Genomic DNA, 24,612 nt, shown 5'->3' with positions numbered 1-24,612 from the left:
TATATATATATATACCATAGTTCGTTCATTTTTCAAAATCACATCGTTCACAAGTTTCTATGATAATACAGCTGCACTGATCGGATGCAAAAAGTCCGAGAAGCACAATACGAGTATGGATTTATTGATCGAGATCGTTGTCTCAATCAATGGTTGCCCTGTTTAGTATTCTGTCTGATTGTCAAGGCTCGCCTGTCAGGCGAAACGCAATCGCCAAGATCTGTCATGCACCGTATCCGTCTATTAATGACTGTACGAGAATTGTCATCTATCTTGCGCTATGCTTACCGAATCTGTAGCCCATTTAAGCACCGAGTACGCGATGGTGGGTTGTAAAAAAAGAGAGAATTCGCCTCTGAAGGTAGCATTGCGGTTTAGCTTATAAGAGCATTAATGAAGCTGACGGTATCCTTATGGAGAGGCTTAAGAAAAATTGAAATTACCATTGTAGGTCTTAGAATACCTTCGCCGAAGGGATGGCCGACAGTGATCGCTCTTTTCAATCATTAATTCTTATTAGACCGGTGAATATAGTTTGTTTTTTCTACTTTAGCTTAAACTTTTCCACTTTGTGCCGTGATATTGATACCGCTTGCGTGCTTTTCTAAGCTTGCTTTTTGTTTCTTAAGTTGAAGTATAAGCAAAAAAATATATTATATATACATATATCCTAAAAATATTCAAATCTTGGTAATTACTTCGTTGAGGGGAAGGTAAGGTAACTGGGCTTGAAGGACTGTAATATTAGTGTTATGCAGCCAACTAATTTGTCTCTTGCGTTTTTCTTGCATAACGTTATGTGCCTTATTCTACGACGCCTTTCGCCGTGCTGTCATTCATTCTTAGAGGTATTGCGTTAACGGTATCGCTCTGCAATCTCCGAGCGAATAGTATTGTCGGCATAATTTATGAAAAGAAAAATAATAAGAAGACGAACTTGAAAACAGCTGCTAGCCATGGTCGTCACGACTGTCAACACAATAACCGATTCGATTTCCATCTGTCCATTCGATCTCCACCTCTGTTCGATCGTGGGGCGTACACGATACGTTTCAGTGTAAGGGCTATGTGTTGCAGCCTTCCGCATGGTCTCTGCTTACGTGTCATCACGACGATGAAGGTGAAGAGATGCGATGCGGTGATGTTACCGCAAACTTTGAGAATCAAGCGTGGTAAGAACAGAGGGCTGCAAAAGGCAACAACAACAATTTTTAGTGAGCATTGCAGCATCCATAGCACGCCTGCCGCAGACGTCACCTTGAAAGCCCTGCGAACTTCTGTAGTCTGAAAGTGGCAGCTAGAGGCATCATGGTGTGACGGCCCTGCCCTTGGTTCGTATAAAATACATCAGACATGCATAGCAACAAGAAGGTGTTCGACTCTTAAATGATACGACGCTGAGAAAACTTGGGAAGGATTTAAAAAAGGAAAGAGAGGCAAAAAGAGCTTGGCAAGATGAGCAAGAGGTGCTCGCCGGTAGAAACCTCGAACGTTGAGTTCAACACTTTGCGCTGCTGAGACAGCGCCAATCGTGTTAATTGCTGTGACATGCCGCCGTTCGCCGGCTAGTACCAGCAGCTGTTGCAGTATAGCTGGCCGGGCATGCAGCGTCTAGCCGTTAACTGATCTGGTCAGTGAGGCAATGTTGCACTACAACTGTTGCTTGTCTTCTTGTGAGCCCTGTGTTTGACAAGGTGGAGGGTAGGCATCAGTGTTCGTGTTCACTTTGATAACGGTAGTGTGTCGGTTGGGGCGAACTCCTGTATGGCTGCATGATTCCGCTGCAAGCTGGGACAGTGAAGAAGACATCAAGCACCATCTATTGGTGGTAGTCGTGATGATGGCACTGTCGGTAGGAATTTGCGGTTGACAGTGACATTCGTCCGCTGTTTTGGAACGGTGTTTTTCTGCGTTTTTAAGATGGTTTGCTACGTTCCTGATGTCGACAGTGTATCTTATAAAACATGATACAGTCAAGGCCGGTACACACAAAGTATCGTAGTTTTAACTTATCATGTGTCTTTAACATAGAACGTATTTCAGTGGAAAAAAACTAAGAGTATTTCATTCTATAAGAGACGTCTCTTGGAGGAGTGCCGTTCTGGAAAAGGAATCTAATGATCGATGCTTCAACCGTAGAAAATCAGTTGGTTAAGTAAGACACCACTGAATTTTTTTATTTACATTACGGCGGCAGGTCCTTGCCGATGCTCGAAGAACAACCATACTCGAAGGTATATCTTTTTTATATTGTCCCTTCACTTTTTTGTTTTGTATGTTTTCTGCGTTATTTTATTTGTCTTCATATGTCGAATATGCTTTCACTATCTCGGAGTAGAAGGGCTCACCGCATAGCTATTATGATCGCTGCGAGGGTTGAACACAAGGTTCGAACAGCGAATAATCACTCTAAGAGGCTTTTTTTTTACTTCGAGAAGTTGTAGGTAGATGGAACATGAAGTCCTAGCGGGGGTCCTATATTCAAGAGAACTTAAAGCGGCAACGATCGGCCTAGGACTGCGAAGAGTACAAGTAAGAGGCGAGCGGGCGCGGTATTGCGGTCTAACATTTCATTATTAACCTCTGCTCTTGATAGTACCAGTAGTGCTTATTGGAAAGCGGAAAGAGGGGTTCTCTTTGGCCTCCTTTGCCCTGTAGCTGCACCGCCCCCCGAACCGTTACAGTTGCCGTTAAACGTTAAATGTTATCGCCAGCTAAGGACAAATCCAAAACGAATATGAGACGAGCGCTTGAGCACATGAGAACGGTCATGACGACTGGGGTTAAAATGGCTTGTCCTACTGCTGTTTCTAAACGCTGATCGCCGAAACAACCCAGTGGGCCCGGTGAGGACAATGCAAAGCTGATGATGGCCATATGGATAAGCCCAACCAGCCGCAGCTGCAGCAGCAGTGGCAACAAGAAGCAATAGAGAGACAGGAGGAGGAGAAAAAGCAGCGGCAGGAATCGGGCTAACCCTCGTGGACCGCTACGTCGGACGAGTTCGGAGCGGAGCAGACGAGAAGGGCGTCCGACTGTCTACACGGGAGTAGCAGGCCAGCGACCATGTGAATGGGAGGAGCGTCGGAGCGGACGGAGAAATGCGCCCGCGCCCATAGTGAGGAAATGTATTGGGGGAATATTGTGGGAAACGTGGAAAGGGAGGCGGCAGTTTCATGGGCTGTGGATGGCACGAGGGAAAATGAAGCATATAGCTTAAACAAAAAATTCTGTTCATGGCGCAGTGTTATTGGAGGTGGGGTAGAGGCGTAGTGAGCGGAGAAGGGAAACGGGTAGGGATCGAGCTCAGAGGACTGCTTAAATAGCCATGGGTGAAAGAACTAACTCTAGTGCCGTTTGTCTGCAGGGTAAGCGTTACCTTGCTGATAGGCAAGGCATGAGTGCCGTCAGGACGAGGGTGGTGATGTGTAGAGACGAGTTGGTTGAGGAATAAGCAGGGAGCCGCAAATGGCAGACGACCTGAACAGACGACGTGCTAAACCGAAGTGCGGACATTCTAACGCAGACGGGCAGGTAGATAGGGCCTCTTGGTTGTTGAGGTGGAGACGAGAGTGGACGAAATGTCCGCAGTGAGCCTATATAAAGGTATCCACTCTTAGAATAGCGACTTCGATCAGCGAATGACGGAGCGGAAAACCGAGAGTGACGAAATACAGAAAAAAATATATACAAATATCTGATTTGCCTACCTGCCTATCTGTTAAAACAGTAACGTGGCGTATGGCAAGATGACATCGTAGATACCTTCGTCAATCTGTCTTTTTTAGAACAGGTAAAAAGGTATTAGTTACGCATTACCAGTTTAGTTGCCAATGGCGTATTTTGACATTTATCACTGCTCATTTATGCTTCGTTTGAGGTTTCATCGCAAATATTCGGGCACTTCTTTTTAATATCATGATGATATGCAAACTCAGGTGTTGTATTGATGACAGTCTCGTTGATAGCCCGGGCGCGCTTTATTCGGCCCCTAACAAAGCGATGTGCGTATATCTGTGTAATATGTCGTAGATGTGCAGTGTGTACGTACGATGCAAAGTACGCGTCTAGGCTTCGTGTGACTGGGTTTTCGTGCACGCAGAGCCAATATGAGTTGGAAGCGCAGTACATTCCATAAGCTGAGATGTGAGCTAGTTTGCATAAAAGAATTATTTAGCCTGGAGCGGTACCACGGTACAGTGATGCCATATACCAGTTCTTGTCGCTTCAGTCGCCATGAATCCATCGGTAATAGTTTAATTAGCACGGGCTCCACCAACTTCTGTGTGTCTGATCGTCGAGAACGATTAACGTTGTTTTGGGTTGGCAAATACCACGTATGACTAAAATGGAGTTGTGCAAGTGAATACTGCAGCAGAAGTTACTGTCACCATTTATCAACCCAGGGCTTAACGTCAAGAACCTATATCGACGTAGATAGTAATCTTCAGGAATTGATATTTTTTTATCGTGAATATCTAAAGCTCGCTATAAGACACTGTGTGAATTCATCTTTGGCTTATATTCGATCTCTCTAGGCCGGCATTTGCTAAGGATGATTGGGCCAAAAAAGGGTCAAGATTATGAAAACGCTTTCATTATAAAATTCTATACAACGCAATGTATTTTGTTTTATTGTTGGTTTTAATATGAGTGAGTACACCGATCATGGCCTGCTAGTCATTGGCCTTGGCTAAGCAGGTAAGCATATGTGCTCACCACATGTGCTTGTAGATAACGTAAATGATTACATTGAAATTGTAGCTGGGGTCGTTAGGCAGGCAAATTATTGACTTATCACTATATTATTGCATCTAATTCGGATCATGGTTCAGTTAATTTAAAAACGCGCTATATCGCAATAAGATTCTCCTTCTCAACAGGAAAAACATCGAAGCTATCATCAAAACGGTCAGCGCTAATTCACAAATTTCACCTTCTACTTTTACTGTGAAAATTTCTCTATATTTGTACCAATGCTAATTGTATACGTCAGTGGGATACTTTTCTAATCGTACTGTCCCTTGTTGCTCTAGCAGATCATCAACCGAGGTAGTATTAAATAACACAAGGCACAGTTACTAGCAATAGTTTTCGTATAAATTGTCTTACTATGTTCCGCTTCGACGAAACAACGTGTTTTTATATGAATAAGGATATAGCATGCCTTTGTCAAACGACCGAGCTCGGCCTATTATCCAAACGTGTACAAGATTGGTAAATGTGGCCTGTTTCTACAAGAAACTACGCTTGCAGCAGGCTCACGCGCAGGGGAAGAAAGCAGCTCTTACGAGCTATGATTGATGCTGATACGCGCGTCAGATTTTAGCCAATCGCTAGTCGTCGGTTCGAACGATTTTCTCGCGGAAGTCGTTTTTATAACATGTGCTCTCCGGGGCGTTCTGGCTGCCTTTGTGCACCTTATATTCTTTGATTTCTCTCTCTTTTGCTAATCCGTCCTTTCTACTTGGAATCGGCTTGCCCTCTCGCGAACATGGCAGATTCACTAAAGACGTATGCTCCTTTTGGCAAGGAAGAGCCGGGTGATTATTAAGGTACATAGGTGCACCTAAGGAAGACTGGTTCGCCCTAAGTCGAAGCCCATGATCGCGCACAGTAAGGAGCAAGGAAAAGAAAATAGTAGAGAAGAGTGCCGTGGATAGATGCTAGTGACAATGTATTAATGCAGAATTGCGCGGGCTATTTGTAAAATGATTTATCGGTAGGCAAAACAACACGGATGTTCAAGAAATAATCGCGTGTGTATATGATGGAGTTCGTTTTCCATCTCCGCCACCCCACACCCGGTACCAGTCCATTACTGCACAATTAGTCCATCATTTTCTGTTGCTCTTGCTAATCATGGGTCTTGACAGAGAGCATAGCCAAGCAGAAAGAAGAAGAAGAAATTGGCAGTATCAGTGGTATGACAATAGGCGGAAATAGATTTGAAACTTTAGGGATAGTTGCCAAAAAGGAGAAAATAGAGTTCGCTCAGCTTACGCCAATCAGCTACAGCCTGCTTTTCCAATGATAGCGATCCATCACAGATGCTTTTACGGGCTCAAATGCGGCAGTTTGGATAGGATTCACTTTTAACGGAACAACGGAAGAAAACAATTACTAACAAGCATCTAGTTGATTGCTATGGATAACCGTGACTTTTTCCTGTTGCAGCATTATTGTACTTTATTATTATTATTATTATTATTATACTTTGCTTTCCGAATATAAAAAACAGAACGACACTTAAGGCAGAGTCGAATTCTTTTTGGGGACATTGGTCTTGTACATTATTTGGTTTGCTATAGTGACGAATTGGGACTGTATCGTCACAAATCTTCTTCATGTACACTAAATAGATGCATTTATGATAGAAGCGAATTTAGGAGTGCTTTGTGTCCTGCTAGGAGTGCTTTTATTATGATCTATTTTTTACATACGAAGTACAGCTTATAACTATTCAAAAAGGGCCTTTAGAGCAATGAATTTAAGAGCGGCGCCAATATTTCCCCTATATCTCCATTGCATACATGTTCTTGATGATTTTCAGGGTGAACAAGCCTTGTTGCGGAGCACCGTTGAGCGAATCCCACCGCGCGGTAGAATGTTACGCAGCATTGAGTATAGGAACTTTATTTGATGTACTCATGAGCTCTGCTAGATGATTTCAGGAAACAATTACAACACTTTAATAGTATCATACCGCAAATGTGTGCGCTATTGTGTGTGTCAGGATCAGTGTCAATATATAACCCGTTCTGAACGCTGGAGTTATTTAACTCACGGGAACTTCTTTTGAGTCAGTATATAAGGTGCATTCGCTCTGCAAAGGAAACATGGCAGCCTTGTTTGTATTGAAACCAGTCTCTATTTGACCTGGCTTCTGTTTCGTGTCACTCATTTCTGCACTATTGCATGGGTAGAGGGACGGTGTCTTTCGCCAGGGGGCTGTTGGGGTTGAGCTTCTAAGTTGAGTTGAGGCTAGAGTACCTGGGAGAACTTTTTGCTGTCCAAGTGTTTTGATTGAATGCGAGTTCGGTTACCTTTTGATAATCAAAACAACTTAGAGCGGCTCGGAGAGTAGGTTCAGACGGGTTTTGCTACGGATTAACTTGAGCACTTTGAGGTTGTGTTGATAAGATAGACAACAAAACGGCGTTCAGTGTTGGGCTCTATTATGTTACGGGTGACCCTTGAAAATTGTGCTCTTTACATAGGTAGGTAGACAGGTACGTTCATCGGTCATTTGGAAAAGTCACTTATAGTTTCTTTCTATCACAGTTGTGCTCAAGCTTTCCTCCAAAATTGCAATGAGGTATTGCTATGCACGCTACAATAACAATTAATTAAACGGATTCTGATGTATCTGTCGCACAGGGTCGATTTGTTGCAGTTCACGCCAATACATAGAACTGTACGCTTAATATCCGCAAAAGTATATCGGCTGGTAAGACAGGCAGTAGGTTGCTTATCTCAGGATTAAGCGCGTGTCCTTCTGCCATTACCTGTTCTGGTATAATGCGTCTTGCCTGTGTTTAGCTAACTTTTACGTTAACCACATATGGTCCCAGTTACCTGCGAACGCGTTCCTAAAATCTAGAATATAAGAGACGCAGTACAATAACGTAGTCTCGCTCACAAATGGCAACGTCTTCTCCTAAGAATTGATGTCCGTATAAAGGTACCAATAGGCGCAAACACTACAGGAGAATCTACAAGTACATGATAATAATGACTTGACTTAAGTCTCGTTGCGATGTAGCTGTTAAGGAACTGTTAATGTGTCAAGAACGGAGGTCTGTTTTAGTGCAAAATTAAATTGCAGGGAAATTGTGAGGCTGCCGTTGCTCGCTATCGGTTCTTATTATTCAAAGAAAGGGCAGACAAAACCCCAGTTCGACACCACACGAGATGCTTGAGTGTTACAGAGTTATTGGCCATCGCTTTCAGAGTGGCAGTCAGCAAATTGACTGATCAGAATAACCAACTAAAAAAACAGAATCCAAACAGAAAGCGCCCGGCTTCTTAGAAGTATAGATGCAACGATCAGACGAACCGTTGCAGGGTTCAGCCAATTCTGGCAGATTTCCCTACGAGTCTCAAATCTCGCTCTAAAAATGAAACAGCTTTATAACTACGTGATATAGAGCACCTAGGAGGTGGTGCGCCCGCTGTTATTGTTTTCAAGACTTTATTTTGTCTGCTAGGATGTGTGTTATTCTTAATTCCGGCCATGCTGAATGTGTAAAACGACCGAATGGACAGCGGACGCGGGCTTAGTGAGCCTGCTGATGGCAAGATTGCTGGGTTTTGAAGAGCTATATATACTAGGAGTAGGCTTAATCCTGGCCGACACTGAACAATCTTTCTGCCAAAGGTATGCCTCTGACCCGTGCGGTACCCCTTCCAGGAAGAGATTTGAGTAGGGACTGTCCTCAACAACGCGTCATAGCATAGGAACGTCACAATGACGTTGTTTTTTGCAGCCGGTGATGAATTACTGGCAGCACCCGGGAATGGGAAATTAGTTTACCATTTTCTTTCTGTGGCACCAAAGGAAAGGGGAACAAATGCTCCTTATTATGAGATTGCAGAGGTTGAGCTCTTCTGCTTTTTTGTTGGTTGGTGCCATCTGACTGCTACGTACAGCGTGTGCTTCTAGGGAAAATGGTACAGCAGAAAAGAACAAAATGGCTTCAGTGAAAGAACAAAAAAAATCATAGCAGAAATTGTTTAGTCCGACACGAAACATTTTTGAATCGTTAATATACAGGGATGAAAGTAAATGCGCATGAATAACTGTGGGACGCTCTAAAGTGAGAGGACGATAAGAATTAGTTACACAGCAGAAAAATTATTAAATCTGTGTGAGTGATCCCGGTTGTCTTTCTTCTTACTACAAAGCAGAAGGGAAATTTTTTATCGCAAAAATGACAATGTTTTATATAAAAAAACGAAAAAATAGATTCGGTTTAGATCCATTTCCGATGTCATCTCACGTATTGATAGCAGAAATTGACGGTCTCGATATGCGACGTTGTTACACACCTATGTCGTACGTGCAGGCTTCTGTTGTGCCGTATGATCTCTATTATGGTCGTCCATATTCTCAAAAAAACATAGACGAGTCCCAACTTCATTGGGAACTTACCCTTCATTTAACTTACCTCGATATCGCATTTTCTGTTTCGCATTTGACCCTCACTTACACAATAGATTTGAAACACTGTTTGGGAGGGGTTTTATATGTGTATATATTTATGTGTAGGAAACACAGGGCTAAGCACGGTAAAAAATGTTTGAGCTTCGCCTGCTTCAGCGACGCAATCAAATTTACGATCTAGTCCAGAACAATTTCAAAGGAAAGCAAAGGAGGGGCCGACACGATCAGTGGGACAATTGGTAGCGGTCTATAAGCATAATATCGAATTCGAACAACGGCAGCATTTGTCAGCTGAGCTTTTATGTCGAAGACATGCAGGATACACCCTGGCGAACGTCGGCCCATTTGTTCGATTGAACATCGATAAGTTGGTTTTAAATGGGAGTACCAATACAGAGAATCGGTGATATGTGTCTGGTTGGTTGTGCCGGCGCTTTCTTGAGGCCTGTCACATTCAGTGAGTTTCAGACTAACAGGTCGTGTAGCGTTGCCATTTCTCTTCATCGTGATAGTTTTATTATGGGGTGCTGAGATCGCCAGGCCTGGGAAACTTCTCTAACGGCCTGTTCAGTGGGCGAACGGTACTTTTTGATAGAAGAAGAAAAGCTTCTGAATGGTATACACAATGGTCAGTTGTTTGGTTTTGTTGTAACAACTATACATAATTTATAGCAATTCGAAAGGACCGCACTTACGACTAGCAAATTCTAGGTACCCCTTGTAAAAGCTTTCTCAACGCAAGTCTTTCGAAGTTGTTCAGTTCCTCGTTTGCTTATTTGAAACAGACATATTTTGTTTACCTTTTAATTACATAAGCGCGTCAGAAGCATTCCCTTGGTCTTTTACATATTTATGCTGTCCTAGGCAGAAGCAATTCTTTAACCTGAGTTTTTTTAAGCTTGACAACACATATAACGTTATAATAATAATAATACGATACGTGCTGTTGAAACCAGAGAAAAGAAGATATTCTTCTAATGCATAGTAGTAGAATATAGTTGGATTTGTCCGCCTGCCAGGTTTCATATTATAGAATATGATATCTTGGAGAAGCGACGATTCAGCCTATGCAGTGAGGAAACCTTTAATTTTATTTAATGTATTACTTAATAACATTCTCCTGGTTCTCGATAGGTAGGATCGTATTGAGCGTGAAGTGTACGAGGTCGTTACATAAGAAGCAATATTTTACTGAGTAATATTCTCCATAAATAGTGGCGTTTTTATATAATAATAATTTTCGGTACCCTATGCTGATCTAACGTTACCTATCACAGTTTATTTTTCAGTATCGGTATGATTTATAGAAATTTTTGTCCACTGTAGGTCTGACGATCTAGGCAGGTATCGGGAAGAATCATCGGTAATCACACTTGTATTTTTAGTTATAAGATTGGTCCAATGTAAATTGTTTCTAGTCATAACGGCAGACATAGAACATCTTCTTTGCCGGCGGCGTTCGGTAGCTATCATGTAAACGCTATTGATTTTACCTTCTCTATTTTTCTGCACGGGTTGACAATAAGGCTGAACTCGTTTGTACATGTTGTTTAGTGTCAATTTCACCACGAACGTACCCGTGTCTTCTTTGCGACGTCGATGATACAGCGGATAGCCATGCTTGCAGATAAAAGATATGATAGCTGAATAGATCTTGAAATGTTGAGACTATGAGTAAATTTACTAGCGCTGTATTCTGTTTGCCGGTATTACTACATACTGTTATGTGTGGGCTTTTTTTTTTTACAGAAGCACAGCCTAAATAATAGGCGATGAGAGTAACTACAGACCGACAAGTGCCCCATGAAGGGAAACCAAAGATTCGTTAATGTTAAAGCAATTATAACGATAATAGTTAACGAACAAAATATATGATAGACAAATTACCTACATTTTTCGCAAGGTCACATAAACGGACGACCTAAGGCCGAGCGATTTCGTGTTCTATAGCTTGGTGTAAGGCGGCTTGGGGAGGGTCTCGGCCTTGAACGTTCTATTTGCTCGATCATATAAGACAATTTAGAATAGTGTATGATATACTGTCGATTCTGCCATTATCTAACCATACTGCTGCCGAAGCCGTTGTCTATTGTATTAGACGATGTTTTGCTGGGACAAATGTCTGCCTCATGATTCAGCTCGGGGAAAAATGAACTAGGTTGGAATCGTTGTTTAGCTGCGGTCGCCTTCTAACAGCATCCGATAAACATATCTATATATTTGCTCAGTTCTATGGCGCATGAATAGCAAGGCCAACAATTGGATTATCTAAAAATGGCCAAAGGCGTTTCAATTCGTAGATTATTTTGTCGTTAATCATCCGTCGCAATTGTGAAACTCGTCCTGAAGTATAATAAGTAAAGATTAGATACGATTAATTAAAACTATTATTTGCTAATAACAGCAGCAGCAAGCGCCAACTCAGCGGCATCGCTTACCCGCTATCGATGGCGTTTGGCTGCCATTAGTTGTATTGCTTGCTCTAAACCGAAGTAAACGAGGCTTGTCCTTTTATATTTTTAGGAGGTGAACGTCGTACAATGGTAGTTACGAATCCTCATATCCTGTTATTATTTTTCGGGAAATTCTAACGGGCCCTGTGGGGCGTTTTGGGTTTAGGCCTCCTCCTTCAATAAATGACTTCCAAATTATTAAAAACTTTCGCCCCAACCTGTGTACAAAAGTATGTGTCATAAATTGATGTTATCGACGCTTTCTCGAGTGTTTCAGTTTGTTCAATGACGATAAGCAATATTTCAACATCTTACGTAGCTTGTCGTTGTTATTTATTTCCCTTTGGATCCACAGAAACATAATAACACCTGATAGTGAACATACTAAAAAATTAAGCGCTTCTTTTTGTCCTTTCCTGGCCGCCACCATCATTCTCTATGCTAAGTATTAGACCTTTTTCACGAGTCATTTGTGTAGACAGTTATAATCAAATTGGAACGAGCGAAACGCATGCTGCGTCTACTTTGTCTTCTGTTGCTGCTGCTGCTCGATAGCTACTACAGGGACTGTTTGTCCGACAATAGCTAACAATGTTCGCGAGCTCGACCTGTAGAAGCAGACGGAGTTACTGAGGCCGTTAGATAGTGGCTCGGGGATGGAGTTGCAGCTCTGCGGATATAACGCGTTACTGCCGGATGGTCCATTCGCCCGCAGGTTCCTGTCGTGGCCATACCTAGCCGCTGCAAAAGGTTCCTTTGCCGGGTCTTAGCAGCTGAAGCTGTGGCCGTTGTACCGTGAAGTGGCTGGATTATGTTCACAGCACTTTCTCTATGTTAGCGTGTGCGGCCGCTGCTGCGACTGCGGTTGTCTTTGACAGCTAGCCTTTTTCCTATAAGCTTGTGTCGCATATCTACGTTTTTGGTATGTATCTTAGTGGGCAGCGACGCAGGAACGAGCGGCATCTAACGTCAGGGGAGTCGAGTCGTATTTCGAGCTATGGCGGTGGTAAGGCGTCCGCTATCCGCTGATGTTAAGTGGCTATAATGGCTACAATGAGAGTATTGTCTTATCGTCTTGTCCCAATCGATCCCCCCATGGTTTATTTCCCGTTGTGTACCCAAAATGTTGGCTAGCTGAACGTCGGCCGCCAATTATTGTCACCTCGATTCGTAACTGCTCTAGTCATCCCAACAGGCAAATGGTACGTAGAGACAAGGTTGCCCCATACTCCAATAGAGATAACTGCAGTAACAAGAAATACGTGGTGACTGTCAACGGACGGTGTTTCTTGATATCCGTACTTTATACGGCAGCCACTGGAAATTCGCAAGGCGGGTGCGTCGGTCTATTAATACTACCATCATCTGTACGCTAGCTGGGTGACTAGATCTCTGGTTTAAAAATTAAAAGCTGGTAATTCAAGTCCCGCTAATATTGCAAGATAAGTGCGATTAAGTGAAGTAACAAATTTCTTTTACTTCATGGAAGCGTTAGTCTTTACGTTTGCGGCACCGCTTAATACGACATCGTTGCAGATTTTTGAAGCTCTAAGAAAACCGTGATGTGCGTTAACGTTGTTATGAACATAGAGGACTGTTGAGTCAATTTACAAAATTTGTCACGTGTTGTCTTTGTACTGTGACCTAACGAAGGCTGTATTTAGATTACTATCTACTTTGCCTAGCGGCCCTGCTGGATCGTTCAGATCCTGCGCCTGGCCTAGCTCCGTCCTTCTATAATCTAAAATATGGTTAAATACAGCTTTACGTGTTTTTTTTCAAAATTAAAATAATAGGAGTTTTCAAATGAAACAGTTTTTTTTTAGATGGCCCTTATGGGTGTGTCTTTAGGACGGAAGAATCGGCCCAGCAGCGAACATTTGTTGGTTTTCCCAAACTTTGTAGATGCTGTATTCCGCCCATTGCGATTACGGTTTGCTGCAACTGTCCTTAGGTATAGAGTAGGTCGCTTTTACTGATGACTATCTCACTTCTGCTGTTGTCACCCAGTCGCTATCGTTTAGTTAAGATGAGCTGCTGATGGCAACTGAAAACCTGCTCAACAGCACTGGTAGTAGCGCAATATCATGGAGATCGTCGCCGAGTAGAAGCTCAAGCGATGGCCTTCTCTTTTTGGGTTTTGCTGGGGAGAGGATAGAAAGACAGCGACGAATCGTAATCGTATCCCAACTCCCAGCCTTTTTGTCTCCTAAAGACTCCCTCGCTGAACACTTCAAAGTGTTCCTCACCGTGGTCGCCCGCCTTATTTTGCGTTGTGGAAGTAGGGAAGTTTGCGTCGTTTATGGATCTTCTTTGCCTTTTTGCTCTATCTTCGCCTGAACACGAGTAAGCGACGTCCAGAAAGCGGCGAGGACTCAAGACCTCTTAAAGGCACCAGACTAACAATGGCAACGGCAGTTACCGAAGGAAAGGATAACGGAACGATGTGGCTACTGGACTGGCTTCAGTGAGAAAAGCTTAGTGCCTGATTGAGCGCTGTTGAGAAGCGAGGGCTGACGATAGCGAATGAGCGAGAGGGAGGAAGCAAGAGGGACTGGGGAAAAAGAATGGCTGTATAAAAAGCGTTTATCGCGCAGCCATCGAGCCACAGTAATGGTTTACGCTTTACTTTAGGTGGTGGTGCCGCAGGACCGGGATGGCAGAGGCGGGGTAGGACCCAGCCGTTGCATTGACAGCGGCACGAACAACGGGCCACACTTTCTTTTTTCCTGCCTTCCTCTTCTGGCCTCATTTTCCGGGGCAAGAGAAAGTGTCGAGATTTTCGTCCGCGCTGGCGGTATGATGTGTATCCAAGTTTGAGCTCGGCGCTCGCTTCATTTTTCCCAGTTTTTCTTCTCGTAGCTCGTCCCTGTATATCTGTTTTTCCATACGTTCTCACTGCCGTTAGTGCTGCTTCCTTAGCGATTGCAGAGAAGCTCGAGGCGTTGCAACATAGTTTACAGCACGGGTCTGGCCGGCCAGGCGAGGCGTTGTTTTGGCTTGGTCCGCCTTTGACTTCCACCTTCGTTGTTTCGTATCGCGACTCTGTTTGAGAGAGGCAAGGGGTTCGAGGCATCGGGTAGTGTTGCGGCGAAGCGTGGCGCACCGTTTCCTTCGCTACCATTTACCGCTGCTATCTCTCCGCGGTAGTGAGTGAATAACCACAGACTCTTAGTGGCGACAGCGGCAGAAGAGGCCGGTATGGCGACGGTGGTGGATGACGGCTTGGGGGCTAGCAAGCCCAAGCAGGACGCTGCAACATCGGTGATCATCACTTGTAAGAAAGGCAGCAATGCTTAATATTACTAGCATGCTTCAAAAAAAGAATACTAGATATAAGAGACTTTTCCATGAGATGAGATGCTACCGGACGAGATGATGCGTAAGACAGGCTCAAACCGTCATCGTGGCGCTCTCAGCTGTGTATAAGCTAGCGGTATCACTGGTACTACTACTGCTGACACGGTAGCTATTAGTGTTTATTAGAAGTGTTCAATAGCAAAAGTTTCTCAAGAAAGCGTTCATCTTATTGCTTTCTCTGAACTATTTTGACGCGCGGCAATTACGCATACCGTGGTTTCGTATCACGCTATGCAACTACGGGAAAACTTCGAAGGGAACTTTTCGCGACGACGTTCGCTCTCTCACGTAATGATTAAACCTCTTACATACATCTCATTGTAAATTGCAGATATTCACATTGTTCACCCGGTGAGGCTGTCGGGCTGGTCGTTCAATCGTTACCATCACATTGTCGGTCGCTTTTTCGATTGTTTATTTCAATAAAAACAAAAAAAATCATCATAAAAAAAATCACGACTAATATAATGCTAATAATGCGGTTACTATTTGTTTGCAAATTGTGATTTCACTATCGTTTCATTATGACTGATAGATTATCGTCCATCGAGAACGACCCGCACTTGTCTTAAGATGCTAGAGACGCTTTCGCTTAATGGTATCAGAATTGAACTGAAGTAGTATCTATTTTATGGGTAGGAAACAAATTCGACTAAGGCAGAAATTTTCCCAGCAAAATGTTAACCCCATCAGCCCATTGGTATCTGGTTCCTCCTACACGAAACATGTTCTTCTGGTAGTTGACATCGTCGCAGTTGAATCGTCGTCATGGTGGCTAGTGGCAGAAATAATACGACCGTATAGCGTTCCACAGGGTCCTGCCTCTTTTTGTCTCCTTGACGTTCCATTTCACTTATTCGTATCACGCCTCTGCAACTACCACGTTATCGTTGCCGAAATTCCTCCATTATCTGTCCCTGACTTAGACGCCGTTTATTATTTCGTTTTTTTTGCCGTCGCATTGTTCTTTTCCTGGTCCGATCTTCTGTCTCATTATCATTGCCATCGCTTCCCACGTGGTCGTCGCCGTTGTCGGCTGCTTTCGTTACAATGACGCTGGCTAAAGAGGGTGGAGTCTTAGGGATAACCGTGTTGTTTAATTCAATTCAATTTCACTTAAACATCGTTGCTCTCCCTTTCTCGCACATACTTTCTGTGTTTTTCGCTTTTTTTGGCGGCTTCACAAACGTCCTGGCTTGCTAGCCCTGCGTTCGCTTGTTTTGGTCGGTCCCGCCATGCCCTAACGCCGCTACAATGCTTTTCGGCCCAAGCCTGTCGATGCCTTCAGGGAATACTTCACTCACATTGAGCTTGGTCCTAGTCGCTGTAGCGGCGCTACTAGGCCCGTTGTCTTGATGAGATCAAAGCCCCCGTGGGTTTTTCTGCTTTTTCCTTAGACCAACCGATCTTCATTCAGTCTCTTCAGAGCTGTGGACCTCATTCCATACTCCTTCTCACAGCAACTCTGTGGTAAGAGAAGGGGTTGTTGCCGCGCGTCCCTTGGTCGCTAACTCTTCCTAGCTTCCTTGGCTAGTTCGTTGGTTTCCGCACAATGAAAGCCGAGAAAGAGCGTACCACGTTACGGAGTTGAGTGTATGGCATCCTTGTCTATGCCTGTATGTGAGTGTACGCTTGTGTATTTTCTTGTCTAGCAACGTATGTCTAAGATGCGTAAGGCTTCTAAGTTGATTCTCGGGGGAACAACCGCAGTCTGCTTCCTATCCGTTGTACGTTCGTGGCAGGCTGAAACCGTTGCCAGGAGGGAATGTCGTTTGGCCATCTTCCGCAAAGCCGCATGGGGTGGGGGGTGAGGAGAAGTAAATCTACTCCGTGCGAAAGAGTAGTGCTGCTAGTTGTTGTCTAATGTCAGAGGAGACTACTGTCCAACGTACGAACTGACCAGGATGATTTGCCAACTGTTCCTCCCTAATAATTCTCTTGCGAGGAAAACCCATTCAGTGTAGAAGAGCAAGCGTCTTCTGTAATGTTGGACTTCATCCAACACAACAGGACGATAAACGGACGCGAACGTTATCAGAAGCAGTGGCGGCAGTGTAGAAAAGCCGCGGAGGCCGGGTACGTCTGTTTATTTCACTCCTAGAAAACCTACTGCTGGCCCAATGTACTGGATTCCAAATAGCCGACAAAGCCACTGCGGTGGTTATTTGGGGAACCCCCGCAGGGAACAGAAGAAAGACCGACCATGGAAGCACTTCTTTTCTTGCTCAGGTGGGGAGTTGGGTGTCTGTTTGGTCGGGTATTACCTATTTGCTTGGCTCTTTTTCTATATATTTCAGCGTAGATGTGCGTGCCTGTGTGTAAAGATGTCTGACTAAAAACTGTGAGTTTGTCTCCCCCCCTTTTCGAAGCATACTAGCTCCGGAACCAACATTGGCGAGCGTTTTCCCAAGAGGTAAAAATCTTCCTGAGAGGAAAAACATCATCGCGAACAAAGAATATAGCTAGCCAATGAGACCTAGAGAAGTCGTAGGGCTGCCGACTGCCTGGCTAAGCACATAAACGCAAAATGCACTGGGACATTGGTTTAGCCTAACCTATAATATGCGCTGCAATGGATGGGGTGTCTATCGACAGTCGGATGTGACTAACAAAGCTGCGTGGTTGGCCAGCGATCTGACGAAACGGATTGACTTCATTCGATCACCTTAGAATTTTCTCCATGTTATTTCATATAATAATAATTTCAAAATTTCCCGTGCCTGCATAGCACTAGAAAGTCTTCAACATTGCGTGGTAGAAAGCAATGACTGAATCACACACAAACGCTGCAAACGCTATGACATTTCTTGCTTTATCATTACATTGAACGAAAGAGCGGATTATTTCTAAGCGGTAGCCAACAAACAGTCACACGCCGGTCAGGTGGGTGCATACGTTGTCATAAATCCTGCCGCATTTTCAATATACATTTATTATGTCTCCTGGTCACTGGCCACTTTAATGTTAAAGCGTTGGTACGCGACCTGCCTGAGAAGACCTGAGAGAGTTTATAGCCTCTAAAATGGAAGCGAAATGGGCGTTGCTAGAACGTAGATTATTAGAGGAACAAAGCTATCGTCACAATAGATTTATTCGAGAGTTTAAATCGATGCCCCTTTAGTAGTCGAGGGCATTGCCATATGTTCAGTCTATACGATGCAATTTTAAGATGTGTAATTGTTTTCGTGCAACTCGAAGTTGTGTACATGCATGTATCGCTAGTTGACATCGTTTGTTTAAGTGGCAGGCGATTCTTAAGCGCGTAGATGATAATATCTTTTTCACGAGTGGTGGCATAGTTATTGCAGGTGCTCTGACAATTTTTCTATATTACTGTAGAAGTATCCATTAACATCATAAATTGTCTGTTATTTGCAAGAGGCTTGGCTCTAACATGTCCGCGTGCTCTGAAGGTGATAAGTGTAGCGAGCTATGGCGAATGATAAAGGTGGAGTGGAGGATGCAATTGATATCTTGGTTGTGGTCCCGTGACGTCTCGCATCTTTACGGTGGCCCGTCGAGGTGGGGTTTGCTGCTGGGGCGAGTCGGGGGGGAAGCTAAACGAAGGACAAGAGGCGACTTGAGAAACACTGGCGAGCATTCGTGTCATTATATATGTATATATACATGATAACAAGTATATATACATAACCTTTGATGTGCTTGGTAAATAAGGAGCTCCACGTGTACACAAAACATTAGAAAAACCATTGGAATGAGCGTTGGCTGAATTGCAGAAATTAATTTCTTTCTGCCCCAAATTAAATTCGTGATTGACGCCAATTTTCTGTGCAGGACAAATGCACAGTAAAAATAAAGCTTATATGACATCGTATTAATGTATAACACAATACAGACGCGCATCCGTGATACCTACTAATTCAATTTAAATATACACTTCAAAATTCAATAACCAACGCAATGAATTAGTGCCTTAAACACTTTATCTTGTGTTTTCAAATACTGATTACAATTAAACTGTTTTTGTTCGACCGTTCGTTCCGTCTCGTGTCTATTTGCGCTCTTAGAGATTTCATGATAGCGTAGCTATAATATTGTACGCGCATACTTTTTCAATTGACCGCTATTTTGTTTTTGAAAGAGCTGAGTAGCTCTTTCATTGTGGCGCTTTAGAAAGATACACAGCTTTAGCAACTGGACGTTTTAAAAAAACGTATTTGGTTCATTTCCTACGGGAGCTGTTAGAATGATCGGGCCTTGCTTGTGCTTGCATGATTTCCGTTTGGCGCCGTCGGCAGCACCGACTCGAAAGCCCTGCATCATGAGACGCAAGGTAGGGGAGCGCGGCTTGGAAGATGTTGATCAGTAACGTTTTTATGGGAAATGGCAAGATAGACAGGGAATAGGTTACGTTCGGATGTATGCTTGTAAGTAATCATAATAGTAAAAGGACAAAGAGCTTTAGGGAGGACAACCGGCGCAGCCATGTCCCTTTCATTCTCAGCTAATGAAACTGGACGTGACTGTGACGGAAACTTGTATGATGCATAAATACGTTGTGTGTTAAAACTGCAGCACTGAATGACGTTCAAATGTTTGTGTGGTCGTACAGATGTCCCAAGAAATGAGCTCCTTTATGTGCAATCCTTTAGACCAATCGAAACTGTAATATATATCAAACAGACAATCGAATCAGACACATACGTAAACTGTATATTTATACACATTATTTTCTTATGTTGGTATGAGGTTCTGCCAAGATCACAGTGATATTAACAGTGTTTGTTTGCTTTCTCTGAATTCTAGGTGTGTTGTGTGAGCCGAACCTATTCGGATATCGGCCATCTCAGTAAGTACTGGGCTCGTCTCCACCAGCGGAGACGTTAGAACTTGTGCCGCTGATATGGGACGGCCAGATGAGGTTGTATGCGATAACAGCGTCAAGTGGCGACTTTCAAGCGATCGGTCCTTTGGGTTGCCAAAGAGCAACGGGAGCCCCATAGTCATAACTAGCTCCACGACGACGAGAACGCCCGTTTCTGTTCGCCTACCACTGGCGGCGAATGACAGCCGTAATCAAGATGAAAGCCTGATGAGTATGAACTGTTTAACAGGCGCCGGCGCCATCGGAGGCAGTGTGTGCGATAACTTTACGCCGGACCGTTTCGTTGCCCGTCTCGCATGGCCTGTTTACGATAGGCCCACCGCCTCCGCACAGAGTAGGCCCTTAGGACCGGTGCGCGCCCTAGGATCTGGCACGCACGTGAACAGGCGCCGCTGTTTGCAGCGCCTCAACCTCAGTACTAAGGCCCATGTCAACAACAGCACAATTGTCACGTCACCAACAACGAACCAACAGCAACACAATGACATCGCTCACCGTGTGGGAGGGTCAGCAACAACTATAATAGCTGTTTTTAAAAAGCGTTGCAGCAGTGATCATGACGAGTCGCGTCTTCGCCTTCGGCAGCGTCAGTTCGAAGCGAATGAAGCCTCGTGGAGAACAGGAGGATGGCGAGAATTGCAACAAGCAGGCCAAGAAGGACACAAGGACAAGGATGTCGAGGAATTTCAGGAAGAGAAAATAGAAAAGGTACAGTTACAGCAGCCCCTTCAAACGTATTTTGACCAACTAACCGCAGAAGAAAAGCGGGTTGAGCTCCTGTCACGGCTTAGGGCAGGCACCACGCTGGCTGACGAAGTTGGCCAACAGAAGAGCCCTGACGAGGTATCTGGTCTCCGTAGTGATCTTAGATGCGGCAGCCTGCGACCGGACTCGGCAGCAATTACTGCAGGTGCTCGCCGAAATGACAGCAGCTGTTCACCAAACGAAAACATTGACCCGACTGGGTCAACTTGGAAGAAAATAGATGGTACTCGGAGGGAGGCTGCTGTTAATGCTGGCCACCAAATTATCGGCAGAGGTCCCAATTGCCAGTTGTCGCCATCGCTGCAATTCACCATGTCGAGAAAGAGGAGTTGGCGATTACCCAGCCTTCTGCTGCTGCCCCTGCTAGTCATGCTATCGACGTATGACCTGCCAGGGGCGGAAGGCGCCCCTAAGAAGCATAGTCACGAGAAGATCAAATACATCTCGTTCACAGATCCGACAACCGAGCGATTTATCCACCAGACGATGTATGATCACACGGGCAATATCTACGTCGGCGCGGTCAACAAGATCTACCAATTAGACGAGAACCTTGAACTGCAAAGTGTGGCGCAAATGGGCCCACAGGGCGACGATCCGTGGTGCCCCGTCACGAGACAGTGTCCGACCATTCAAAAAAAACCGCTCGACTACTACAACAAGGTGCTCGTAATCGACTATGTGAACTCGCGGCTGATTTCATGCGGTTCTCTATTTCAGGGCGTCTGCTCTGTTCATCGTCTGGACAATGTGGCCGATTTTCGCTCTCCGGCCCACGAGTCCGTCGTGGCCAACAACGCGACCGCGTCGACTGTCGGTTTTATCGGAAAAGGTCCCAACAACCAGCGGGTTTTGTATGTCGGTGTTTCATACACGAATAATGGCCCTTATCGGTCCGATGTGCCGGCTGTCTCTAGCCGAAGCCTGGACCTTAACAACAACACGTTCAATATCGCCGTTACCGGAGTATCGACCGGGACGCGCGTAAGCGTCAATTCGTTGGCGCGCGAATTCTTCCCCATTCACTATGTGTTCGGATTCACGTCGAAAGATTTTTCGTACTTGCTTACGGTTCAGAAGAAGGAAACGGATCGGCCTTATCCTTACATCTCGAAGCTGGTGCGCGTTTGTCAACGCGACGTGCATTATTACTCCTACACGGAGGTGGCGCTTGTCTGTCGCACACCAGAGGGCACGGACTACAATCTGGCTCAGGCTGCCTACGTAGGTAAACCGGGCTCAGAGCTGGCCGTGAGCCTCGGCATCAGCGCTCAGGACGACGTGCTGTTCGTGGTCTTCGCCAAATCGGCCGATGAAAGCGATGACTCCCACAACAAGCCGACCCGCAAGAGCGCTCTGTGCGTGTATGCCCTAAGCGCCGTGCACCGAAAATTCACACAGAACATCCACCACTGCTTCAATGGCCATGGACAACGAGGACTCGATTTCATCAACCCATCGCAGCCTTGTCAACTAACGGTAAGTTACAAATTTGCAGGCTCACAAATGCACAGGACAGTACGTAGACGACGCGGTATATATACGAGACAGCAGAGCGGAGTCAGGGTAGATAGCCAGTGGGTTAAAAATTATTTGGTTTATTGTTGTTGTTGCGAAAAATTAAATGTGTGGCGCTTGGTATTCATTCCGTTGAACGGTAAAAGCAGGGTATAAAAAACTGAATGTTATCCTTATCGTAATCATAACCTTGTAGTTGTTCCCAAACCATTGTGCGCCTTTGGTGACATTCTAGTGGACCGCGTGTATTTGTAAGCGATAGAATCGCGTCATGTATATCGGTTTTACCGACGACTCTTTTGTACATACTGGCGTTTTCTGTGTATAACAAGCTGCAATGGCACGAAGGCTCGATTTCATCTTTCTCGACCCAAATAGAGTAATCACTTGTCTGGTTGAATTTCAATGTAAAACTCCAATTCAATATCCTCTTAGATTGCTAGCAAGTCCACAAAAGATCTCTCGATTCCCAGCTAGAAATATTGACGGGTTCAGACATAGGGCTCCAGCCATCCGGACAACTCGTGTTCCTTTGTTGTCTCGCAATATCTTGCTTCCTATGCCTGCCGCGAGCTGTTACGGCTGTTGTCGAACCCAGCAACTACGATAGCTGTAGTTACTATAGAGGCAGCAAAAGGCTTTTCGTGGTTGCGTGAAAAGAGCCTCTAGCCCAGTTTAGCTCCGTCTTCATCCAGCCCAGGGAATGCTACCTTACATTTAGAAGTGGTGGGGTGGAAAATGGCTGTCTAGGCTGCCCGTAAGATCTGCGGCAAAGCCTGAATCTGTGGAAGCAGCACGCGCGAACAGTATATTAGGTGAAGGGCCCGGCCGTAGTAGAGGGAGCCGGAGATTCTTGCTCGGTTCATGCAAGCCCTTTTGTTCGTGGTAAGTGCTTTCTTGCTGACAAAGTACACGAAAGCCCTTTGCCCTCGATCTAAAATGGCGAGCAGTTGGTATGACTACCACTACTACTAAGGGGTGCTTCAACGAACCCGCTGACGTGATGCAAACAACGTCAACGGGAGAGGGATAGCACGGTACGCATGCTCTGGTCGGGTGTCCAACCCCGCTGTAGTAGCTCAGTTAAGGGAGGTTAAGACGAAGAAACGACAATTCGTTATGTAAAGAGCCCTGCTTAAGGGCGAGCAAGTTGGGGTGTAAGGACTTGCTGCGGCGAATGTCGAACTTGAAAGGGCTCAATCCGTTTTCGGAATGCGATTGCCGGGAAGCCGGAGTAAAGGCGCTGAGCAACAATCTGTAATTTTACACGCGGACAGTTCGCCGTACGCGACTGAGTGTTTGGTAGGGTCGAGTGCCCACGAACTAGTTCGTGGGTGCAGGCCGACACGTGTTAGGCAAAGGAAGGATCCTCCTACAGTCCGCTGTATGCCACAAAGCAGCGGAAGCGTCCCCAACGTAGAAAGGCAGATAAGCCGTTGCAGGAAGTGAGAAAAGAGGGAACTAGGCTTCGCGAAACCTTTCTGCTAGCGAAACTTTCGTAACAACAAATCGGCAGCAAAAGTAAAGTGGGCTGGCAATCTACGCCTCAAGTAAGCGAAGTAAAGCCGTAGCTTAAAAACCAAAAACCTCTGTGTTTTGTTGAAACTTGTGTGCGTTTCTCGGTCGACGAACATGACCATCGTCTCTATTGCTTGTGTTAATGTTGGTAGCTAATGCTAAATAGGGTGGATCCTTATTCGTAGGAAGCAGGGGGCGATGCGCAAGCCTATCGAACGTGTGAAAGCGCACATAAATTCTTATAGAGATGAATAAGTCAATAAAGATCGTTCTGAAAGAGAAAACCCTGAATGCCGACAAGGCAAGATGGTTGGTGCACACCTCGATATCATAAAACTTCCTGCACGTGAAATGTCTTGTAGTGGATATATGTTATATAATATTTTCCTTAGTGACACTTAGTATGACAATCGCAATTAAATTACTAGCTAAAACTAGTCATATAGTCTAGCTTTCTCATACAACTGAATGCAAGCATCTACCACCAGCATGTCCAATGTAAGAATCTTAAACCGGCTCACAATGATGTCTGATATATAACCATGGCTTTATTGATGGTCATAAGCAGTTGGCCATGTTTCAATCTTGTCTTTTTTCCGTTCGTACGTGAACACCACTTCGCAGTCTACCAGCACGCAGCCATTACCCGGTAGCGGACGTAGTCTGCGAACTCGGCTCGTCCCTCCTGATTTCGATAGTCGCTTACCATCATGTATATATATACATACATATATATATATATATATAATGTTGCCACCATTTGCTTTATGAACGTTATGTGCAATACCAATGAGTTCGAGCTGAGATACTCTCTATTTGATCCATGGAATCTGTTTCGTCAAAGTAGATAGTTCGCTATCGACAACCAGCTAACTCCTAGGTAGCAAAAGCGCTCGCATAATCTCTCTTAACACGGTAGAACTTACTCTAAATTTGTTAGAATGACCCAGCATCTTTAAACATGATCAGGTATATCGCAAATTGCT

General features: G+C 44.7%; 1 protein-coding gene across 1 annotated transcript in view; it reads left to right on the top strand.

Moving 5' to 3' along the window:
• The window catches only part of LOC111262618 (uncharacterized), a 79,912-nt gene that overhangs the window by 20,685 nt on the left and 34,615 nt on the right, over positions 1–24,612 (top strand). The window contains exon 2 of the mRNA XM_086969234.1: positions 19,747–22,069. Coding sequence (XP_086825360.1) covers positions 19,844–22,069 — 2,226 coding nt within the window. The 5' untranslated portion in view covers positions 19,747–19,843. The remainder of the gene's footprint in view (positions 1–19,746; positions 22,070–24,612) is intronic.

Source organism: Varroa jacobsoni, unplaced genomic scaffold (assembly GCF_002532875.2).
Source record: "Varroa jacobsoni isolate VJ856 unplaced genomic scaffold, vjacob_1.0 scaffold_682, whole genome shotgun sequence".
Lineage (NCBI taxonomy): Eukaryota > Metazoa > Arthropoda > Arachnida > Mesostigmata > Varroidae > Varroa > Varroa jacobsoni.
This window is presented reverse-complemented; position numbering and strand designations above follow the sequence as displayed.